This window comes from Nerophis ophidion, linkage group LG11 (assembly GCF_033978795.1).
Source record: "Nerophis ophidion isolate RoL-2023_Sa linkage group LG11, RoL_Noph_v1.0, whole genome shotgun sequence".
NCBI lineage: Eukaryota > Metazoa > Chordata > Actinopteri > Syngnathiformes > Syngnathidae > Nerophis > Nerophis ophidion.
The window spans coordinates 51872648-51897681 of NC_084621.1; the positions used below are offsets into that span (position 1 = coordinate 51872648).

A 25034-nucleotide genomic window follows, 5' to 3' on the forward strand; every position below is an offset into this window, starting at 1 on the left:
TAACTAACCTCAATCCATCCATCGATCCATTTCCTACCTCCTGTCCATGAATCCCAAAATACCTTAAAATAAGTCAATTGTAACTAATAAGAAGTGCACTTTTCTTGATAGAAAAAACAAATATTTGACCTTTTTTCTCAATATGTTGAAAAATATTCTTAAATTAAGTAAATGCTGGTGCCATTATCTTGACATAATGCCATGCGCTTGACATTACATTTCTTGAAACCAGCAAACTCATACTAAAAACTAGTTTATTTTTCTTAATGGAAAAGCAACAAGGCAACCGCTTGTTACTCTCGGGGTCTACTAGCCGCTCAGGCAAATCATATTGTCTAAAAAGTCATTTTCCCATCGATAACATGACATCCTCACGCCAAGTGCGTGTTCTTTCAGTCTATTAGTGCGCAAGGAATTATATTATATATATATATATATATATATATATATATATATATAATATATACACACACACATATATATATATATATATATACACATGTATATATATATATATATATATATGTATATATATATATATATATATATCTATATATATATATATATATATATATATATGTATACAATTTTTTTATTGTCATTTATCTGAATGTGCATTAAAAAATTATGTTCAAAATTGTTTGAAATGTCAAATTTTTAAATATTAACTGTCACTTTACTGTAATGTGTTAACTGTACTACTATAAGAGTACAAAGTCCATTTGGCTGTCATCTGTTTTAATTATGAAACACAATTGTGTCAAAGTCATGATTTTTTATTTCATGCTTGAAATATAAATGTATTTCTTTAAAAAAGTAGTTTTATACTTATGAGTGTTGATGACACAGATTTGCAACAGTTGATATTCTAGTTTCAATCATGTTTTACTCAATGTAGGTCATAAAATCTCAGCAGCAAGCTTTAATATCTTACTGAGATAATTTAGGACCAAAACATTTAAAAACTAACATAAGATCTGCTTTGTGAGAAGAATTATCTTATCAGAAAGAAAATAAGCCTAATTTGAGATATTTAATCTTACTTGGATTTCAGTTTTTGCCGTGTATTTTCATGCATCACAACTTAAATCGGAATACTTTGACATGCGCATAACCTAACATAAAGAGAAAGGTGTGTTATTGTTTGTGCTATGGCGTCATCTTTTGGACATGTTTGCTCACTGCAGGTGCTGAAGAAGCAGTGACTGTCGCTGTAAACAAACATGGATGGCTTTGTGCATTTCTGCTTGTCCAACCTTGTCACATTATTTATTTATACATTTTTTTTCTTCTGTTCAATACTTTTGTTTCACCTCTCTTATTGAAATGCAGCTGTACGGTGCCGTTTATGTTGTGATTATGTACGGGTTAAACTGTGATGAGGTGTCGACTTGTCCACAGTGTACACTGGCAGTAAATAAGTAACTAAGTAGTTACAGGAATATACATTAATCATATCAAAAGTCCTCATGTGTCCAGTGACATATTTCCTGACTTTATAAACATAACATACATTTAAAAAACAAACTAAGATGTTGTGATGCCAAAAATATCAACGTAATCACAGTAGTATCGACTAGATATGCTCCTGTACTTGGTGTCATTACAGTGGATGTCAGGTGTAGATCCACCAAAGGCGTTTATTTACATTTTGACATGTTTAGGTATTCCTCGTCCTGCAGGGATGATACTTGTAAGAAAGGGTAAGAAGGGTTTGGGGCGGGTGGCGAACCGGTACTTTACAGAGACAGTATAGTACCGAATATGACTCACTAGTGTCGTGGCACTATACCAATACCGGTATACCGTACAACCCTACACTACTCTTACAATTATTCCCTATGGTTTAAAGGGAACCATTATCACCAGACCTATGTAGCGTCAATATATACCTTGATGTTGCAGAATAAAAGACCATATATTTTTTTAACCGATTTCCGAACTCTAAATGGGTGAATTTTGGAAAATTAAACGCCTTTCTATTTATCGCTCTCGGAGCGATGACGTCAGAACGTGACGTCACCTAGGTAATAAAGCCGCCATTTTCTCAAACACATTACAAACACCGCATCTCAGCTCTGTTAATTTCCGTTTTTTGGACTATTTTCTAGAACTTTGGAGACATCATGCCTCGTCGGTGTGTTGTCGGAGGGTGTAACAACACTAACAGGGAGGGATTCAAGTTGCACCACTGGCCCAAAGATGCGAAAGTGGCAAGAAATTGGGCGAAATTTGTTCAAAATACGAGGGTGTGGGGAAAGCCGACGAAATGGTCAGTCGTTTGTTCCGCACACTTTACCGACGAAAGCTATGCTATTACAGAGGTGGCAAGATTGTGTGGATATCCTGCGACACTCAAAGCAGATGCATTTCCAACGATAAAGTCAAAGAAATCTGCCGCCAGACCCCAGTTGAATGTGCCGGAGTGTTTGCACATTTTACCGGCGGTGCTAAGGCAGACATGGCACAGAGATGTATGGATAACCTGCAGATGCATTTCCAACGATAAAGTCAACTAAATCACAAAGGTGAGTTTTGTTGATGTTGTTGACTTATGTGTTAATCAGACATATTTGGTCGTGGCATGACTGCCAGCTAATCGATGCTAACATGCTATTTAGGCTAGCTGTATGTACATTTGAAACTATATTTACATCCAGTGTTTCCCTCCACCCACATTTAATGCCAAACAAACACTTACCAATCGATGGATTTAAGTTAATCCACTGTCACAAGATGCGAAACTTCCCATCATTGGTCTGCACATTTTACCGGCGATGCTAAGGCAGACATGGTCAAATAGCGTCAATAGCTATTCGCTCAATAGCTTCTGTTTCTTCTTCAATTTCGTTTTCGCTATATGCCTCCATACTCCAACCATCCGTTTCAATACATGCGTGATCTGTTGAATCGCTTAAGCCGCTGAAATTCGGGTCTGAATCCAAGCTAATGTCGCTATATCTTGCTGTGCTATCCGTATTGGCATCACTGGATGACGTCACAGGAAAATTGACGATGGTTTCACAGATAGCTTAAATCAAGCACTTTAAAGCTTTTTTAGGGATATTCCGGGATGGGTAAAATAAAAAAATAAATAAAAAAAGCCACTGGGAACTGCTTTTTATTGGTTTTAACCCTTCTGAAATTGTGATAATGTTCCCCTTTAAATACGGCTCTTTACAGTGAATGCTAGAGTTTAGACCTGGACCACAAAACACTCGCAACAACATACACTTAAAAAGGTAATGTGACATGAAGATTTTTGCTGTTGAAAGCACATCCAATCCATCACGAGTGGATTTTTTTTTAGCAACTGAAAGTGCTCTACCTACTGACAGCTGTCCTCACATTGAGAACTGTTTGAAGAACACAGCAAGCTGCTTATAAGAAGAGCTCCATCAACTGGCCTCATAACTGGAGAGGAGCATCATTTGTACGTACACACACACACACACACACACACACACACACACACACACACACACACACACACACACACACACACACACACACACATACACACACACACACACACACACACACACACACACACACACACTTAGGTCAGGAAAAACACAAAGGTAATTTGATCCCTACAGGCCTGTTTTGCAGGTTTCCCTGCTCTTCAGAGGATTTTTATTTCATTTATTTTCTAATAAATATGTATATATACACACACATATATATATATATATATATATATATATATATATATATATATATATATATATATATATATATATATATATATATATATATATATATATATATATATATATATATATATATATATATATATATATATATATATATACATAAAACAATGATACATATTATGTATTGTATATATAGTGTATTACACACACACACACACACACACACACACACACACACACACACACACACACACACACACACACACACACACACACACACACACACACACACACACACACACACACACACACACACACACACACATTCACGTTAGGTCAGGAAAAACACAGAGGTTATTTAATCCCTACAAGCCAGTTTTGCAGGTTTCCCTGCTCTTCAGGGGAGTTTTATTTGATCTATTTTCTAAAAAAATATGTATCTATATCAATAAAACAAGGATACATATTATATATTGTATATATATTGTATATTACACAAACACACGCACGCACGCACGCGCGCGCACACACACACACACACACACACACACACACACACACACACACACACACACACACACACACACACACACACACAAAGCTGCCTTCGTAGATCTTCCCACATTCTAGTGCACAGGTGTTTTAGCAAATGCAGTTGAGGTTTAGCAGCCAGAATCCAGATAATACCCAAGCTTTTTATCCATCATTGTAACACATTGCCTCATTTGATGATTTATTATTCTCCTTCACTCTCTCTCTTTCTCTTCTGGTTTCATTTTTGCACCCAGCAGGCTCCAGAGAAGCGAGACCGCAGCATAAATCGTAAAACAACAACGACAACATAAAGCACAACAGCTAATTGTGTGCTGTGATTTATCCGTACAAGTGTTAAAGGCGTGTACTCTGCACATTAGCGCACTGTTGGTGTGTGAATACTGGTGGGACTCTGCACAGTTTATTGTTTTCAAGAGGAAGACATAATTTGAATGTGCAATAGAGACAGTTGTGTTTTCCCCGAGGACATCGTCGCTCATTCTCAACTTTGAACTCCATCTGCCTCAAAGTTTAGTCGTCCTCTCCTTACACTGTCATCTTTGCAGCCTAGATATCCACTTGTTAAGAATCAAAAACATTATTAATGCCGGATGTGACACCTTTGTGTTTTTTATACCAAAATGCAAAAGACTGCCATACATACATAGGTTTAAGGGACCCAGCATATTTCCCCCCATGCATGAATGAATGAATGGATGAATGCAGGGCGTTTCTACACCGACACAATATTTGTCACTATTCATACTGGTGTCGGCGGATTTCTTAACCTCCTAAAGATCTAATTTCTTTGGAAGTCTAGTTACTGTCTTCCCCTATTAAGCCATCGTCCTTGCCTCACTTGTCATGCATGGCTAGGCAAAGCATTCATTTCCGGCAGGGGGATATATGAGCAATTACGCACAAATAAATCCTCTTACTAATTAAGAGCCAGATGGGTGAGTTCAAGTAATCCGGGAAAAGGCTGCAAAGCACTTCTCAATGCACTCTGCTGTTTAAAGTGGATGGCATGTAAGCATGCTCTGATGTAATATGATCATAGACGGAATTTTTTGGGGAGGTATGTCAGGAGAAATACAGTATGTGCACTGCCCTTTTTCATAATGCTGTTTTTATCGCATGCACTTTTTAACATCCTGTTCGAATAATTATGTATTTATTATCATAATAACTTTATGCTTAAGGGCCAATACTATAAGGCAGGTGTCCCCAACTCGGTGCCAGCGGGCACCAGGTAGCCCCTAAGGACCAGATGAGTCGCCCGCTGGCCTGTTCTAAAAATAGCTCAAATAGCAGCACTTACCAGTGAGCTGCCTCTATTTTTTTAAATTGTATTTATTTACTAGCAAGCTGATCTTGCTTTGCTCGACATTTTTAATTCTAAGAGAGACAAAACTCAAATAAAATTTGAAAATCCAAGAAAATATTTTAAACACTTGGTCTTCACTTTTTTAAATAATTTTTTTTTTTTTTACTTTGCTTCTCATAACTTTCAGAAAGACAATTTTGGAGAAAAAATACAAACCTTAAAAATGATTTTAGGATTTTTAAACACATATAGCTTTTTACCTTTTAAATTCCTTCCTCTTCTTTCCTGACAATTTAAATCAATGTTCACGTAAATTTATTTTTTTTATTGTAAAGAATAATTAATCCACTCCACTTTCTACCGCTTATTCCCTTTTGGGGTCGCGGGGGGTGCTGGCGCCTATCTCAGCTACAATCGTGCGGAAGGCGGGGTACACCCTGGGCAAGTCGCCACCTCATCGCAGGGCCAACACAGATAGACAGACAACATTCACACTCACATTCACATTCACACACTTTAATTTAATTCTTCATTTTAGCTTCTGTTTTTTCACCAAAGAATATTTGTGAAATATTTCTTCAAACTTATGATTAAAATTCAAAAAAATTATTCTGGCAAATCTAGAAAATCTGTAGAATCAAATTTAAATCTTATTTCAAAGTCTTTTGAATTTCTTTTAAAAAAAAATTCGGGAAAATCTAGAAGAAATAATGATTTGTCTTTGTTAGAAATATAGCTTGGTCCAATTTGTTATATATTCTAACAAAGTGCAGATTGGATTTTAACCTATTTAAAATATTTAATCAACATTGTAAAATTAATCTTAATCAGGAAAAATTACTAATGATGTTCCATAAATTCTTTTTTTAATTTTTTCAAAAAGATAAAAAATTAGCTCGTTTTTCCTCTTCTTTTTTTCGGTTGAATTTTGAATCTGAAAGAGTCGATATTGAAGATGAACTATGTTTCAAAATGTAATTTTCTTTTTTTTTCGTGTTTTGTTCTCTTTTTAAACCGTTCAATTAAATGTTTTTTCATCATTTATTCCCTACAAAAAACCTTCCGTAAGAGGAAAAAAAATGTACGACATAATGACAGACAGAAATACCCATTTTATATATATATATATATATATATATATATATACGTATATATATATATATATATATATATATATATATATATATAAATAGATGTATTTATTAAAGGTAAATTGAGCAAATTGGCTATTTCTGGCAATTTATTTAAGTGTGTATCAAACTGGTAGCCCTTCGCATTAATCAATACCCAAGAAGTAGCTCTTAGTTTCAAAAAAAGTTGGTGACCCCTGCTATAAGGTATTGTCAATTTGTGTTGAAGTGGTATTTCTGTATTTGTGCCGAGCTAGCAATTAAAGAGATTGCTAGCCTCTATTCATCAGTATTTTGTCCAGACTCGGCCTGCTGACTGCCAAGGCCGAACATTGGGTACCGGGACCAGACAAAGCAGACTTGGTGATGCCACCAGTACTCGGTCTGCTGATGGCCAAGGCCAAACACCACCGTGACGCAGACAGAGCAGATATACGGCGATATGACCTGCGTCACCTACTTTTTATTTATTCTATAATCATATATTATGTCTACGTGAAGTTGTCGAGTCTACCCCCTTCCCTTAACGACAGTGATGTAATAGGGACTTTCCTAATAAATAGAGGAGGCGCGCGGGCTTTTTTTTTAGAACATAGTTTGGATCTGTAACTAGAGTACAGCCAAAACACGTCTCCTCATGAGCTCTATTTAACTCTGTCTCAGCATTATTCCTTGCTTCTTGTCTGATTAATAGATGTCATCAGTGTTTGAGCCTGACACATCCAAAAATAATGTTACACTATTAAATGGAGACAATTCAAACACTAGCTTACTGCGGAAACGGGTCTTTTGAGACCCCCCACGAGCTCATTGAGTGGGGATTCATTCTTGCCAATGTGTGAAATGATTGACAGCATGCAGCAGCTGACCAATCATCAGTTAGATGGTTCGATTCCCAACCAGGACATACACTATTAATAATAATAATAATACAAATAATGATAATGGATTGGATATAAGTAGTAGAAAATGGATGGATGGATGGATGGATGGATTTATATAGCACTTTTAGACACTCAAAGCGCTTTGCAGAGAGCACTGAGAACCCATCATTCATTCATACCATGCTAGTGGTAAGCTTCATTTGTAGCCACAGCTGCCCACCAAACATTTTTACACATTCAAACACCAGTGTTAGCGGTACTTGGTGAAAAGTAGGTGAATTGTCTCGGATGGCGGAAGCTGGATTCAAGATGCTCGGGGGCCACTCTACCATCAATGTAGTGATTTGTTTCATTCTGTTGATTTTGTTATTACGTTAAAAATTCCATTATTGAATAATTTGTATCCAATTCATATTACTCTTAAACATCTAATCCCTTCAAGTCATACATACCCCCTGTACACAAGCCAGTTGTACCCCTCCCTCACACTTCTAAAATGTAAATGTTACATTTCTGTCCTTTTTATTGACCCCAATAATATTCCTAAAATGCATGCACTGAATACCTTTTTCAGTTTTGTTATTGCATGAAATAAAAACCTTACAACACATAGGTTCTTGTCTACTAAGTTCCAAATACCAAACCTAAACAGCTTGCGTAAATTATTAAATTGTGTGTAATATTAGTGGACGTGTTGTGTTTGATCTTCTAAGACTGCATGTACAATTTATAACTGATGCATACCGCCTTATTTAAGTTTACTACCTGCTGTCACCACGGAAACACTCTTTTACTGCACTTACATGCTATCATGCTCCTACCTGTGGTGTTTTGCTATGTTTTAAAACATGCAATAGACATGTACCACTTTTTATGGGCAATTTAGAAGTCTTCCTTTAGTGCAAGGGTCACCAACCTTTTTCAAATGAAGAGCTAGTTCTTGGGTACTGATTAATGCGAAGGGCTACCAGTTTGATACACACTTAAATTGCCAGAATTTACCTTTAATAAATAAATCTATATGTATAAAAGAATGGGTAGTTCTGTCTGTCATTCGTCGTACATTTGTTTTCCTTTTACGGAAGGTTTTTTGTACAGAATACATGATGAAAAAAACACTTAATTGAATGGTTTAAAAGAGGAGAAAACACGAAAAAAAATGAACATTTAATTTTGAAACAGTTTATCTTCAATTTTGACTCTTAAAATTCAAAATTCAACCGAAAAAAATGAAGACAAAAACTTTGATTTAAATTCTCAGGAAAAAACAGGAAGGAATTTAAAAGATAAAAAGCTATATGTGTTTAAAAATCCTAAAATCATTTTTAAGGTTGTATTTTTTCTCTAAAATTGTCTTTCTTAAAGTTATGAGAAGCAAAGTAAAAAAATAAATGAATTTATTCAAACAAGTGAAGACCAAGTCTTTAAAATATTTTCTTGGATTTTCAAATTCTATTTAAGTTTTGTCTCTCTTAGAATTAAAAATGTCGAGCAAAGCGAGACCAGCTTGCTAGTAAATAAATAAAATAAAAAAATAGAGGCAGCTCACTGGTAAGTGCTGCTATTTGAGCTATCTTTAGAACAGGCCAGCGGGCTACTCATCTGGTCCTTACGGGCTACCTGGTGCCCGCTGGCACCGCGTTGGTGACCCCTGCTTTAGTGCATCTACAATGGAACCCACTTTTTAAATGCGTCAAAGGTGCACCCTGGCACTGAATGCAAGTGTGCGCTTCAGGTGCAAGATATTACAAGAAGTAATTTTCATATATATGAAAAAAAAATGTCATTAAAAATAAAACGTCAGTTGTCAGCAAAACGTATCAATTGAATCCGTTTTAATCAGGCATTAAAGCTGGGGTACTTGAATCTAGTGTCATGAGGCAAAATTCCAACTGTAAATCTTCCCCCCCCCCCACTCTGCGCACCACACTGATAGTCCCTTCCAGTCTCCTCCGCTCTGGAAGTGCACACAATCGTGCACGAGAGCTGTACGTGCGCACGCATAGGTTGCTGACAGTATGTAGTTGCATCGAATGATCCCCTTATTTGTGTTTTGCTGCAGGAAATAAATGTCCTCGTCACAGGTACGTGTTTTTTACTCTAATTATGAAATATTCACTTATGATGTTGCTATGCTGTAATATTACCATATGTTGTACAAATATTTTGCAAATCCAAATGCAAAAAAACACAAAGTATCTCGACTTACAATAAACAGAGAAGCAAACTATATGTAACACACGTCTCCACGCAAAAAGGATACATTGCTCTAAATCCTGGGATTGGACCTGGAGGGGTTGACCGCCAGGAAGACAAATTATTTTTTTCAGTTTTTTTTTTTTTTTTTTTTTTTTTTACTAAAACACTTGATACTAAGGCACGTACAGCACGTAGACGTACGATTTTTACAGAAATTATTACTGTTACGATATACTTTATGATGCTAATATATAATATAATTATCGGTCCTGCTACCTATTTATTAATACCACCTTAACATTTTACAACCAAACAATTACACAAGGCGACTCGGTAAAGAATCTGGGTATTACTTTTGACCAAACTCTCTTGTTTGAGTCACACATTAAGAGTGTTACTAAAACGGCCTTCTTTTATCTCCGTAATATCGCAAACATCTGTTCCATTTTGTCCACTAGTAACGCTGAGATTATTATTCATGCGTTTGTTCACTCTCCTCTCAATTACTGTAACGTATCAATGTCTAGCATTAAAAGATTACAGTTGGTACAAAATGCGGCTGCTAGACTTTTGACAAGAACAAGAAAGTTTGATCACATTACGGCTATACTGGCTCACCTGCACTGGCTTCCTGTGCACTTAAGATGTGACTTTAAAGTTTTACTACTTATGTCATGCCTGTAAATCAGTTTTATCTTTGATCATGTTTATGTTTTTTTTTGGACTCTTGTTTCCAGTTTTGCACTTCTTGGTTTTGTTTCCATAGTTACTCATTAGTTTCCCCCTGGTCTCCAAGTCACGCCCCTGTCCTCAGCCTCACGCCTGTTAGTAATCATCATCACAGTCGTTATTTATACCATTCTGTTTCGGTCCTCGTCCTGGGAACTTTGCTTGTCTACTTGCTTTACCTACCGGACTTTGTATTGAACCCTGATGACCACGCACCTACCTTGCCTTGCCACGCTGATTATTGATTTGACCGCGCCACGTAAGATCTTGTTTATATTTATGCCTCTGTGCAAGTTTTTTGTTTTGTTTTATACCATTGATAGTATATTTTATTTATTTTTATATAGTCATGCCATTGTGCTGTTTTGTTTGGAGTTTAGTATAGATTATTATCCGCCACTGAGCGCGTCCTTTGTTTTGCCTTTTTGTATTTAGTTTGTAAATAACTTAATCATGTATTCACATTCACGCCTTATTCCAAATGTTCTCTGCGTCGAAGAAGCAAAACTAATCCAAGTCAAAGTCCTGACAACTTACGTATAAAATACTACACGGTCAAGCTCCATCCTATCTTGCCAATTGTATTTTAGCATATGTCCTGGCAAGAAATCTGCGTTCAAAGAACTCCGACTTAGTGATTCCAAGAGCTCACAAAAAGTCTGCGGGCTATAGAGTGTTTTCTATTCGGGCTCCAGTACTCTGGAATGCCCTCCCAGTAACAGTTAGAGATGCTACCTCAGTAGAAGCATTTAAGTCCCATCTTAAAACTTATTTTAAATAGACCCCCTTTTTAGACCAGTTAATCTGTAATTTATTTTCTTTTCTTTTCTCCTCTGCCCCACCCTCCCTTGTGGAGGGGGGTAGGGGGGTGGCACAGGTCCGGTGGCCATGGATGAAGCCCTGGATGAAGTGCTGGCTGTCAAGAGTCGGGCCCCGGGGTGGATTGCTCGCCTGTGCATCGGTTGGGGACATCTCTGCGCTGCTGACCCGTCTAAGCTCAGGATGGTCTCTTGTTGGCCTCACTATGGACTGGACTGTCACTATTATTTTAGATCTACTATGGACTGGACTTTCACAATATTATGTTACGTTTGTACGTCCACTCAAGGTCCATTGCATCCGGTCTCCCCTAAAGAGAGAGGGCATGGGTGGGGGTTGGGGGGGTCACCCACATCTACGGTCCTCTCCAAGGTTTCTCATAGTCATTCACATTGATATCCCACTGGGTTGTGAGTTTTTCCTTGCTCTTATGTGGGCTCTGACCCAAGGACGTCACTGTGGCTTATGCAGCCCTTTGAGACACTTGTGATTTAGGGCTTTATAATTAAACATTGATTGATTGATTTTTTTAGTTAAATAATATAACTTTGGCACCCCAGCTTTGATTATCCAGCTGCTACAAAATTCTAATATGATATTGTTTGAACAGACAATATATCTAATATTTGTATTTTTGACAGTCCATGTATGTTGACAAGCATACATAGGACGCAGCGCAACTTTCTCCTTTCTTACAGCTACATCTGCACTACTGCCAGTATTGCATGTTTAAGATAAAGTACCAATGATTGTCTCACACACACACTAGGTGTGGCGAAATGATTCTCTGCATTTGACCCATCACCCTTGATCCCCTCCTGAGAGGTGAGGGGTGCAGTGGGCAGCAGTCCTTTATAGATATACTAAATATAAAAGCAAAACAGCGACCACAGAACAGTTTTAGCCTTGATAAATCACACTGGGCGTGCCGAATGAATATATTTGCATTTTGTCGAGGACATTCTGACTATCAGCATATATTCTACATGTTTATGAAGACAGACAAGCTAAATGGAATGGACACTCCATTTTGGTTACTTAAAAGACATAAACTTGTACAGTGTTTTTCAACTTTTTTTGAGGCAAGGTACATTTTTTTTTTTTAAATCCGGAGGCACACCACCTGCAGAAAACATTAAAAAAAATTAAACTCCACCAGGTCGTCGTGCCTTATTTTGAGTTTGTTGGTGTTTTCCTGTGTGTAGTGCTTAAGTTCTTGTCTTGCACTCTTATTTTGGTGGCCCTTACTGTTTTGTTGGTGTTTTCCTGTAGCAGTTTCATGTCTTCCTTTGAGCGCTATTCCGCGCACCTGCTTTGTGTTAGCAAGCAAAGCTATTTACATTGTTGCAATCCTTCTTCGTGTGAACATTTTTGATTGTCATGTCATGTACGGATCTACATTGTGGACGCCGTAAGTTTTTGCTGTCGTCCAGCATTCTGTTTCTGTTTACTTTGTAGCCACTTCAGTTTTACTTTTGTTTTGCAAAGCCATTGCCTTTTCCTTTCCCTTTCGTTCATTTTTGGTTTAAGCTTTACATACCTTTTTACCTGCATGCTGCCTCCTGTTGTGGTCTGCATATAGGGATCACAACAAACAATCCTCGTCTCACCCGACACATTCTGACTTTTACAAAGCAATTAACTAGCTGCTGCCAGCTACTGACATAGGTTAGTATTACGTAGTTACCCTGCCGAGTTTTACACAGCACAAAAACTAAGCAGATTATAATCATTGATTTGAAAAAACTATTTTTTGGACCAATTAGGTGAAGTTGCACAGTGTTATGAAAGTATCGTATGTGTGTGTGGCCTTTTAATATGTGACAGTATGTGAGGTGAGTGACGTCAGTGAGTGTGTGGGCAAGAGAGGTGAGCGAGCGGTAGCGTGAGTGCAGGCATTGGCTAGTGTTTTGTTGGATTGGCTGTGCAAGACCTCAATAAAACCACCATTTGCAAATAATTGCCGGACTCGTCATTTACACTGTAGTCCGGAGCTGTGGAGACCCACTGCCTGGTAAAGTAAAGGGTGTAGCCCCCCAGAATACACCGGCCCTGGAGGTGTGTCTCCCCTGCGCTCCTCGACTACGGTCTGGGAGCCGGAAGCAGGAAAGGTGCAACAATAATTTCCTGTGTGCCGCCGCACAGTGGTTGAAAAACACTGACCTAGTAGATCAGCTTTGCGTGTGCTATCCAGTTTGCACATGCTTTAATACATGCAAAGATTCAATAGATCAGGTCCATAGTTGACCGTGGTTAGCAAGGTGTGCTCAGGGGTATTAACCCAAATCAGTCAATAAGCTTACAGCAATAATTCATGTTTTGAGTCATTGTTGTTGCTGAAGAGACTCTGCTACTATAGGAACAGAATTAAGCAGCAGACTCTCTAAGTCTCCCTCCCTGATGCAGCTTTAATTTGCCAAGTTTGTGTACATCCAGAAAATACAAGGACTGGCCTTCGCCTTTGTTGTCTAACAGGGATTTCGATACAAGGCTGCGGAACCAGACCAGACATGCTTTTGCAGCAGTTGCTCTCTTTGTTGCTGATTTGTGCTTTGTAATCCCTTCTTTTCTTTCCTTCCCCTGCTCCTGGCCTACTCCTTCCCATTTTCTCTCCTCTCCCTGTCAAACGCACACAATTGCTTTTGTTTCGTTTGTCCTATACATGCCTACATTTGCTCATCTCCTCTTAGGAAGTTCTGACAAGCAACCTGACATATAACAAGACAGGACATGTGTGGGGAAACATACAGAATAGGATAGTCATCCTCTTCTTTTACAGGCATAATTAGTGTCAGACCGTTTCTAGTTTAAATTTGGCAGACAGAGGAAGTCCAAATTGGAAGCAAGAACACAAAGAAAATACAGCACAGGTTTGCAATGATAATTTGAAGCAGTATTTACTTTAAAGTCCTTAGCATATTATCTACAATTCAAAATACTAATTTACACAGTCTCTCAGTGCCTCTCAAAATGTCAAATTGAAAGTGTACAGGATATCTTATATATATATATAATATATATATATATATATATATATATATATATATATATATATATATATATATATACATACATACATACATACACACACATATATATATATATATATATATATATCTACACACATATATATATATATATATATATATATCTACACACATATATATATATATATATATATATATATATATATATATATATATATATATATATATATATATATATATATATATATATATATATATATATCCATCCATCCATTTTCTACCGCTTTTTCCCGTTTGGTGTCGCGGGGGGCGCTGGCGCCTATCTCAGCTACAATCGGGCGGAAGGCGGGGTACACCCTGGACAAGTCGCCACCTCATCGCAGGGCCAACACAGATAGACAGACAACATTCACACTCACATTCACACACTAGGGCCCATTTAGTGTTGCCAATCAACCTATCCCCAGGTGCATGTCTTTGGAAGTGGGAGGAAGCCGGAGTACCCGGAGGGAACCAACGCATTCACAGGGAGAACATGCAAACTCCACACAGAAAGATCCCGAGCCTGGATTTGAACCCAGGCAGGGCCAACACAGATAGACAGACAACATTTTCACTCACATTCACACACTATATATATATACATTTTGATATATATATATATATACACACATATATATAGTATATATGATATATATCAAAATACCTATCAAAATACCTTTTCTTCGATAGTAATAAGAGAAAATTTTGATAGTTTTAATTTGCACACATTCTATAAGACGTAAGACAACTACATTATTTTTCAGCAATCAGCTGCACGCAGTACTAAGATCATATCCTGTAGCCAAGGGGAAAAAGAGGTCTTACTCTGTCACCAGACTTGGCCGAGTGAAGTGTGTGATGTTAGTGGCTTTGAAAAGTGGAGTTAGGACAAATTATATCCAACAAAAAGTGTAAAATGTTCATAATAAACTTAAAGACATGTAAGAAATACGTTAATGGTATGGTACATTTAAATGTTGTCCTGTTTTTAGTTAAAGTTAAAAGTTAAAGTACCAATGATTGTCACACACATACTAGATGTGGCGAAATTATTCTCTGCATTTGACCTATCACCCTTGATCACCCCCTGGGAGGTGAGGGGAGCAGTGGGCAGCAGCGGTGACGCGCCCGGGGATCATTTATGGTGATTTAACCCCAAATTCCAACCCTTAATGCTGAGTGCCAAGCAGGGAGGTAATGGATCCCAGTTTTATAGTCTTTGGTATGACTCGGCCGGGATTTGAACTCACGACCTACCGATCTCAGGGCGGATACTCTAACCCAGGGGTCGGGAACCTATTTGGCTGAGAGAGCCATGAAAGCCAAATATTTCAAAATGTATTTCCGTGAGAGCCATATCATATTTTTTTAACACTGAATACAACTAAATGTGTGCATTTTTAAGAAAGACCAACATTTTTAGAGTATAATAAGTCTCTTATTCTTTTTAATAACAATGTTATCCTGAAGCTAACCAATAATAAATTAAATGTCATGTCTGTTGATCATGTTTTTGTTTGGCCATGTGCTGTTTGTCATTTGGACTCTTTAAGTTCCTGTTTTTTTTCCACTCCCTTGTCTGGTTTCGTTGGTTACTCATTTTGCCTGCTCACCTGCTTCCCGAGCACTAATCAGAGGCAGTATTTAAGCCCGTCTTTGCCAGTCAGTCGCCCTGGCGTCAATGTGATCTTTTCTTACTCTGTGCTGACTTGTTTCATGCCTTGCCATAGTTTCGTGCTTCATGCATGCCAAGTAAGTTTTGTTTGATTTATGTTCATAGTCTGTTTATGCGTTAGCTTTGTTCCTCAGCCCAAGTTGTGCCTCCACTGTGAGCGATTTTTGTTTGTATCTTTTTTTAGTTTAAATTAAATCATGTTTTTACCCAAATGCCATGTCCCGAGTGGTCCGTCTGCCTTCCTGGGAGAACGACCCTGCAGCAAGCTGCGACCCCCCCCGCATCGTGACATAAAATACTTCTTACCATTAATGCGACTTCTTGAACAGGTGGGGTAGAAAACGGATGGATGGGTTTAAATGCACGTTATTTTTAGCACTGTGATTACCAGCGAAATTATTCATAATTATCGCGTTAAGCAATGTCAGCTAATATTTTTCTGTGAGCCAGATGTAGTCATTAAAAGACCCACATCTGGCTCTAGAGCCATTGGTTCCCTACCCCTGCTCTAACCACTAGGCCAGTGGTCCCCAACCTTTTTGTATCCGCGGACCGGTCAACGCTTAATAATTTGTCCCGCGGCCCGGGAAAAAGGGACATTTTTGTCCTGAAAAAGGGAGGTTTTTGTGGTTAGTGCACTAATTGTAAGTGTATATTGTGTTTTTTATGTTGATTTAATAAAAAAAAAAAAAAGATATTTTTTTTTTTTTAGGAAATAAAAATGAATAAAAAATTATTCTGCAGCCCGCTACCAATCGGACCACGGCCCCTGGTGGTTGGGGACCACTGCACTAGGCCACTGAGTAGGTCTGGTAGTGTAGAGCAGACGATGTTTTTCTTTGTGTAACATCTATTACGTGACCTATGGAGAAATGGCGTCATGCAAATCCGGATGTGTCTTTCCCAACATACTGTATATCATGTTTGCATCAATATAGTGATGTTCAAAGTTTAACATTTGTGCATGTAACATATACAACAATAGCTTTAATAATGATTACATACATATTGACCTTTAAATATATGAGCAAAATGATATTGGTAAAATAATATTGGCAGTATGTATTACAGAGTAACATACTGTACAGTTGGAAGACTGCATTGCAAAATGAATAACCCCCTTTCTCCCCTCACGCAAGATCCACATCGGGATTGGGCCTTAAAAATCCCTTCCCTACAATACACGGAGCATGTCATCAGAAGCAGTTCTGTCATGTTCAACCCCTAACAAAAAATATATATTCCGATCAAAAATAATCTGATGTCTTCTTACTAGCAATCTAACATTTTAACATGACACAAGTAGTGATTTGATTTATATCGTGATCCATATAGATATCGACTGATATGTAAACAATATTTTGTTATGTTTTTTTCCCATATTGCCCAGCTCGACGTCCGGGCACTATTTTTTAATATGTTCTCTCACCTGCGTAAATAAATGTGTTTTCCTCTGTTGCTTGTTTTGAAGCTTCATTATTACGCAGTACAAATTGGTGCCACTTTGGTGTCATGGTGAACTACTTGCCAATGACAACACAGCATAAACTGACTACCTGTAATCACTCCTGTCGGTCTTTAATATTACCCGTATGACACGGCTGGTAATATAGCGGACAGCAGTCTAGTGAGTAACGTAATAGAATCTTCCTGACACAATAGTTGAGCTCTAATATAAACTTGAATAGCAAGGTCGTTTTAGAAATACAGTTGTAAATCTGCCATGATGACAGTGTTCCGAGCATTGCGAAATTAGCAATTATCTCTATGGGCTTTTGAATGGATGCGGACGCAACAAATTCATACATGCTGAATCGCCGCTGAAGAAAAGTTCAGCAGAAACAAAGTATGATTGTGTTCCTGAGGTAAGTCAGTCCATCAGAGTAGAACAACCAAACACCTGGGGCCTCATGTACAAAGAGTTGGGTGGCTATCCTAATAAATATGGACGTAAGATCAAATCCAAAAAGTGGCCTACTCCAGTAAAAATTCAGATGTATGAAACTGTTGAGACGCACAAATCCAAGCACATTTCTTTGTTATAGTGTAATCTACTTGAAATCGACCGCGGTTCTGTGCGTGGTTCGGCATGCCCAGGTCACACCCCCTTATTAACACGCAAATCATGATAAAGGTCTGGTGTGTAATTGTTGATATGCCTCTGATTGGCACATCAGTCAGTCTGACGTGTTGAAGATGGCACTTTTTATCTGTGAACGGTTACTCGGCATCACTTAAATGTAGAATATAAGTAGAATATATTTATATTATTCATATATGATATATATTATATTATTTATTATTATTATTGTCTATTGCAGGGGTAGGGAACCTATGGCTCTAGAGCCAGATGTGGCTCTTTTGATGACAGCATCTGGCTCTCGGATAAATCTGAGCTGACATTGCTTAACACGATAACAATTGAATAATTCCACTTGTAATCACGGTGTTAAAAATAACGTTCAAAATATAAATTATTCTCATGCTTTTTTATGTTCAAGAAGTCGCGTTAATGGTAATAAGTAATTTATTTATTATCGGTTAGTGTGGGGCTTGCCCTCCTGGGGGTTCTTCAGATCACCGAGCACCGACATGAGAGCCTGTTTTAGGGTTAGAATATTGTTTTATTTTTCAATAAGTCTCTCAGTTGCTTTCCAGCAATTGTCTTTTTCTTTTTCGTCCTCACTCGCGCTCTGGCTCCAGCCCCAACCCCGTCTCTCTTCCTGGCTGCTGCTTATAACAGAGCGACAGGTGATTAGCTAACAAGGCCCAGCTGGGCCATCTACGCTGACTGAGGCCGGTCCTGGCAACACCCCGCTTCGCTGCAGGCCCGCAGGCCACGCCCCCTCCACAGTTAGCTTCAGAATAACAATGTTATTATTTGTGTACGCAATGTTATTACAAAGAATAAGAGACCTATTATACTCTCGAAATGCTGGTCTTACTTAAAAATGCACGTGTTTAGTTGTGTACAGTGTTAAAAATATATTAAATGGCTCTTAGGGAAATACATTTTAAAATATTTGGCTTCTTGGCTCTCTCAGCCAAAAAGGTTCCCGACTCCTGGTCTATTGTGAGCGAACTATGGTGCTGAATTTCCCCCAATGATCTATATAGTACTTTTTTTCAATTCTATTCTATTATGTGTGTTGCCAAAGCATCCACACTGTAGAAATGCTTTGAAGTTGCCTTGAGGCATCGCACATTTCCACGTCAACGTCAAGTTTTGATACATCTCAACTTTGCCGTAAAAAGGGCGTACAGCAGGTTTTTGTGTGTAAGCCAGCTTGTTACATGAGGTCCCTGCAGAGCACGATGACCACGCTGATGATCAGCTACTGAAGTGACCGGTCGCCACATTTATGTGGCCCTCTCTTTATCGTTGTGGCCCTAAAAAACGCATAGAGTGTTTATGCCAGGGGATGGTCCTGGTTACAACACTTATTTTTATGGTTGTGATGTATCAGATCTGGCCTTAGCAAAGGTCTGTAAAGTCTTTTTCCAGCAAGCATGGCGTAGACCAGGGGTGTCAAACTCATTTTAGCTCAGGGGCCTAATGGAGGAAAATCTATACTCAAGTGGGCCGGAATGGTAAAACCAAGGCATGATAACTTAAAAATAAAGACAACTCCAGGTTGTTTTCTTTTTTTTTACTTTGTCCAAAAATAGAACAAGCACATTCTGAAAATGTAAAACTCACAGATAATGCTCTGGACAAAACACTTCAAGTTTGTAGAAATTTCTGAGGAAATTGGTGCAGTTTCAAAAACACAATGAGCTGAGACTTTGTCTCAGTGTATCTAGAAAACTAGGATTAAACTTCAAGTCACAGTCTTTCTGGGATTGAACAAAAAACACACATGTAAAGCGTTTTGAGTACCTTGAAGGTAGAAAAGCGCTATACAAGTATGACCCATTTACCATAACTCTTCTAGGTATCAAATACCTCCCTTGTCATGACCACGTATCAATCCAGTGCTAAGTCAACAAACCATAAAAAACAGAGGTAAAAACTATTCAAAAGGGTCAAATTTTCTCGTTTTTGACAGAGATTTTACGGGGTCGCAAGGGTGCCAAATAATGATGTGTTCGAAGCAGAAAATATAAAACGGCAGGTCTTAAGTTTCATTTGGGTCGAGGGTGAGTAGCCGCAGCCACACTTTACTTTGTACCTCCTGCTAGTCCTAACAGAATTGCTATTGTGACATCCAGTGGACACATTTAGAACAGCAGTTTCAGTAACACTTTAGTATGGGGAACATATTCACCATTAATTAGTTGCTTATTAAAATAACAAATAATTTTGCGTTATTTGGACACTAGGGGAACATATAAGGGTTAGGGTTAGGGTTAATAATAAGCAATAATTCTGAGGTTATTGAGGGAAGACTCTTAGTTAATGGCTTACTGGTTGTATAATAAGGCCATGCAGAATAAGGCATTAATAACTACTTAATAATGACTAATTAAGAGCCAATATGTTACAAATTTGTATGTTAATAAACAATTAATTACTGGTGAAGATGTGTTCCCCATACAAAAGTATTACCGCAGTTTCTTTCATTCCAAAAAAATGCAGCTCATTTTAATACTTGGCAAACTCATCACGGGAGCCGGGTAAAACCTGTCAGGCCCGCGGGCCGTAGGTTTAACTCCCCTCGTGTAGACCTATGTTACATATCTCAAGACTCAGCAACGTTGAGTCCTTCAAGCCGATATACAGAGGTCATACGTGGGCCGATTCAACAAAGAAGCCAGCCTTAGGGCAACATCTTTTTGTCTGTCATATTTAGCAGTAATCTTAAAGACATATGTTTTATCCTCTTGTCTGATGAATATACCATGTCATTCGTGGTTTGGGATGCAATTTAACAAACTCTACAGAGCTGTCAAAAAAGTAATGTCTTGTTGACCTTGAAAAATGTGCAGTATGAAAAGAACATTTATAATGCAAATTATGCATTATAAATGATTATAGTATTAAGCAAAACAATAACATACTCCCCCATTAGTTATTATTTACTTTTTAAATTTGATCTCAATTCACTGCTGCGGAAATTTTAATTTTCCTGAGGGAACTCTCCTGAAGGAATCAATAAAGTACTATCTATCTATCCATCCATCTATCTATCTATAACATAATTAACAAAATAATAATAAAAGATGCACTTACTGTAGGTTGCATAACATACTGTTGATGTGGCATCCAAGATGTACTCTGGACCTGTGGATGGATGACAAAAATAAAGATTAAGGACTAAGTGATGGCAATACGGACACACTACACTTTTTGAGGTGGGCTGTTGGATGAAAACGCCAAGAAAGAAGGAGGGGATGTAAGGAGGATACAGATGGGGGGTGAGTGGAGGGTGTCACACAGATGATCATTGTGTGTGGGTAGAAATGGTGGAAGGGGGAAATAAAAAGGGGCAATTGGAAGGACAGGAAGGGAGAGAAAATGACCAAAGAAGAAAAAAAAATAAGGAGAGAAAATGAATCATTAACCCGAGCCTCCACAGACACATTGCAGAGCCTCAGTCCCTGCGGCAGTGTGTCTTGAAGAATACTACAGCTGCAACCGAGGGTCCACTGCGCTATGTTGTAATTACAGGAGGATATGGAGACCACAGAGAGCCATACAGTCTAATAATTACTGTTTCACACTGCAGGTTTCATCATCAAAGCCCGTCTAAAACTTAAATCACCGCTTTCATCTTGTAGCTGTCTACTTCCCAACTATAACATAACAAGTAAAATGTCCGGGAGGACATCTTTGTTGCATGCAATATATACTGTACTCCTGATGTATACTGTAAATAAAACTACATACAGTATGTGACTGTCTTGGTTCTGTGTGAACACTGTTTACGAAACGTAGTGGAGAGCTGAAACATCGGCCAGATAGCTTTGTATATGTATAATAATACTTCACTTTTAATGGGGGCGTGGGTCAACATTGGCTGGATTATTATTTGCGTCATCATGTACTTTCTCATCAATGAGTGGAGAGTTGCATTTTTTCACGAAGGATGACTGATATTCAAAAAGAAAAAAAAATCAGTTTGAGAAAGGAAGGCTCAAGGGCTAAATCAAATTTCTAATAGAAGCAACTTTGAAAGGAACTGCTATCATTCACATATGGGTACTGATTTGGCGGATTTTGGCCGAGCAACCAAAGCATCCAACATAGGAGAGCTGAAAAGTACTTAGTTGAGTTTAAAAGGGAACATTATCAACATTTCAGAAGGGTTAAAACCAATAAAAATCAGTTTCCAGAGGCTTATTTTATTTTTCGAAGTTTTTTTCAAAATTTTACCCATCATGGAATATCCCGAAAAAAGGCTTTTAAGTGCCTGATTTTCGCTATCTGTAGATCCACCGTCCATTTTCCTGTGACGTCACATAGTGACGCCAATACAAACAAACATGACGGATAGCACAGCAAGATATAGCGACATTAGCTCGGATTCAGACTCAGATTTCAGCGGCTTAAGCGATTCAACAGATTACGCATGTATTGAAACGGATGGTTGGAGTGTGGAGGCTGATAGCGAAAACGAAATTGAAGAAGAAACTGAATCTATTGAGCGAATAACTATTGAAGCTATTTGGCGATCGCCTTCTAACCAACGATTGCATCTTTTGACCACTGGAGCCACTTAAATCCATCGATTGGTAAGTGTTTGTTTGGCATTAAATGTGGGTGGAGGAAAAGGCTGGATGCAAATATAGCTACAAATGTACATACAGCTAGCCTAAATAGCATGTTAGCATCGATTAGCTGGCAGTCATGCCGCGACCAAATATGTTTGATTAGCACATAAGTCAATAACATCAACCAAACTGACCTTTGTGAGTTCGTTGACTTTATCGTTCGAAATTCATCTGCTTTGAGTGTCGCAGGATATCCACACATTCTTGCCATTTCTGCCATGTTAGCATCGATTAGCATGCCGTGCTAATCGATGCACACTGCACGTAAGACAACTTGAATCCGTCCCTGATCGTGTTGTTACACCCTTCGACAACACACCGACGAGGCATGGTGTCTCCAAGGTACGGAAAACAGTCGAAAAAACGGAAACTAACAGAGCTAATTTGCCTTGTGTGTGTCATGTGTTTGAGAAAGCGAACAATTGAAAGGCGTTTAGATCGCCAAATTCACCCTTTTAGAGTTCGGAAATCGGTTAAAAAAACATATGGTCTTTTTTCTGCAATATCAAGGTATATATTGACGCTTACATAGGTCTGGTGATAATGTTCCCCTTTAACAGCCCAGCACTAACACTCTGCGCCAGGGGGCAATGAGAATTAGTCTTAACAGGGACATAGCAGGAAAGGGCTTGGAATATGTTTCCTGTAAAAATGTCTAAAAAGGCCGGCTTTATTTCTATGCCAAGCTCATGTCCTCTTTAACTAATGCTACAACTTTAATGAAGTACATGGATTAGTTGCTATGATAAGTACTCAGGCCTACCCCTGGCTAATTTGGAACCATAAGCAGAATTATATTCGGAGGCCCCCCATTGCAAAATCTTTTGCACTTTTTTTTTTTATTATGTGAAATTATTCTTTTAATACATTTTTTAATCAAACTTTAATTTAATTTGTTGCATGTTTTGTACTAAAACGAATTAATGGGAAGTTTTTTGTTCTAAGTTTGCTCTGGAGTGCAAAGTAACACCTATCCCATCCATCCATTTTTTACCGCTTGTCCTGTTTGGGGTGGTGGGGGTGCTGGAGCCTACCTCAGCTGCATTTGGGCGGTAGGCGGCATACACCCTGAACAAATCGCCACCTCATCGCAGGGCCAACACAGATAGACAGACAGACAACATTCACACTCACATTCACACACCAGGGCCAATTTAGTATTGCCAATCAACCTATCCCCAGGTGCATGTCACTGCCATAATAAGACAGTCCGATACCCCATACTCTCTGAGCACTCCCCACAGGACTTCCCGAGGGACACGGTCGAATGCCTTCTCCAAGTCCACAAAGCACATGTAGACTGGTTGGGCAAACTCCCATGCACCCTCAAGAACCCTGCCGAGAGTATAGAGCTGGTCCACAGTTCCACGACCAGGACGAAAACCACACTGTTCCTCCTGAATCCGAGGTTCAACTATCCGGCGTAGCCTCCTCTCCAGTACACCTGAATAAACCTTACCGGGAAGGCTGAGGAGTGTGATCCCCCAAAGGATGTTAAATTGCATTTGAAATTAATTACATTTGCTTCAATTTAGAGGGATTTCTTAAGCCATACCATACCAAACCAACTTTATTTTTAAAGCCTTTTAAAAACAACCAAGTAACAGGAATCATTTGTTACATTCAACAAAGGTTTTGACTTAGAGGGGCTGTTTGCATCATACATGAATGCCCAGAGAGCATTATATCTAACTAAGTATGTTTACATGCAAACTAACTTTGTATGTTGTCTACTAATGTTAACGATTTGGCTGGCGATCCTTAGCTATCACTAAATGTATAGCAGGCCCATCGTAACAACAAGACAAGACAAGCGAGCCAGTGGTATTCTTGTTATATTTTGTGGTTTGAAAAATGCAACTATGAGAAAGTTAAAAACAGCCTCTTTGAACACTGATCATACTTAACAAACACTCAAATTAAACCGAAAAGCGTTCCATTTTGAATACTTAAATAGAATAAAGCATTCTGGGAAATACAATATTTGCCTAACATTTTTTCATAATTTGAAAGTAGCAATAGTTATGACTTTTAGTTGTATACGTACAAATTGGCTGAAAAGCTAAAAGTTAGCCATAATTGTGGATTAGAAGAGCTATTTTTGTGATTGCCTTGTTTAAATATAAAGAACTTCTGAACAAATACGGGGTCCTTCCGCAACCTACGTACATGATGAAATGATATGAACAATAGTTATATGGCGCTTTTTCACAACTGTCTCAAAGCGTTCTACAATGAGAAACACATACATTGAAGCTTGGTGGTAGGCTCATTTATATCAGTGTGGGTTGCAAGGTGGGTGCAGTGTCTTGCCAAAGGACACAAAGGCAGTGAGCAG

General features: G+C 38.3%; 1 protein-coding gene across 2 annotated transcripts in view; it reads right to left on the reverse strand.

Moving 5' to 3' along the window:
• LOC133562234 (RNA-binding motif, single-stranded-interacting protein 3-like) overlaps positions 1–25034 on the reverse strand; it is a 489591-nt gene that overhangs the window by 16869 nt on the left and 447688 nt on the right. For both annotated transcript variants that reach the window (XM_061916235.1, XM_061916236.1), the window contains exon 10: positions 21156–21206. In XM_061916235.1, coding sequence (XP_061772219.1) covers positions 21156–21206 — 51 coding nt within the window. The remainder of the gene's footprint in view (positions 1–21155; positions 21207–25034) is intronic.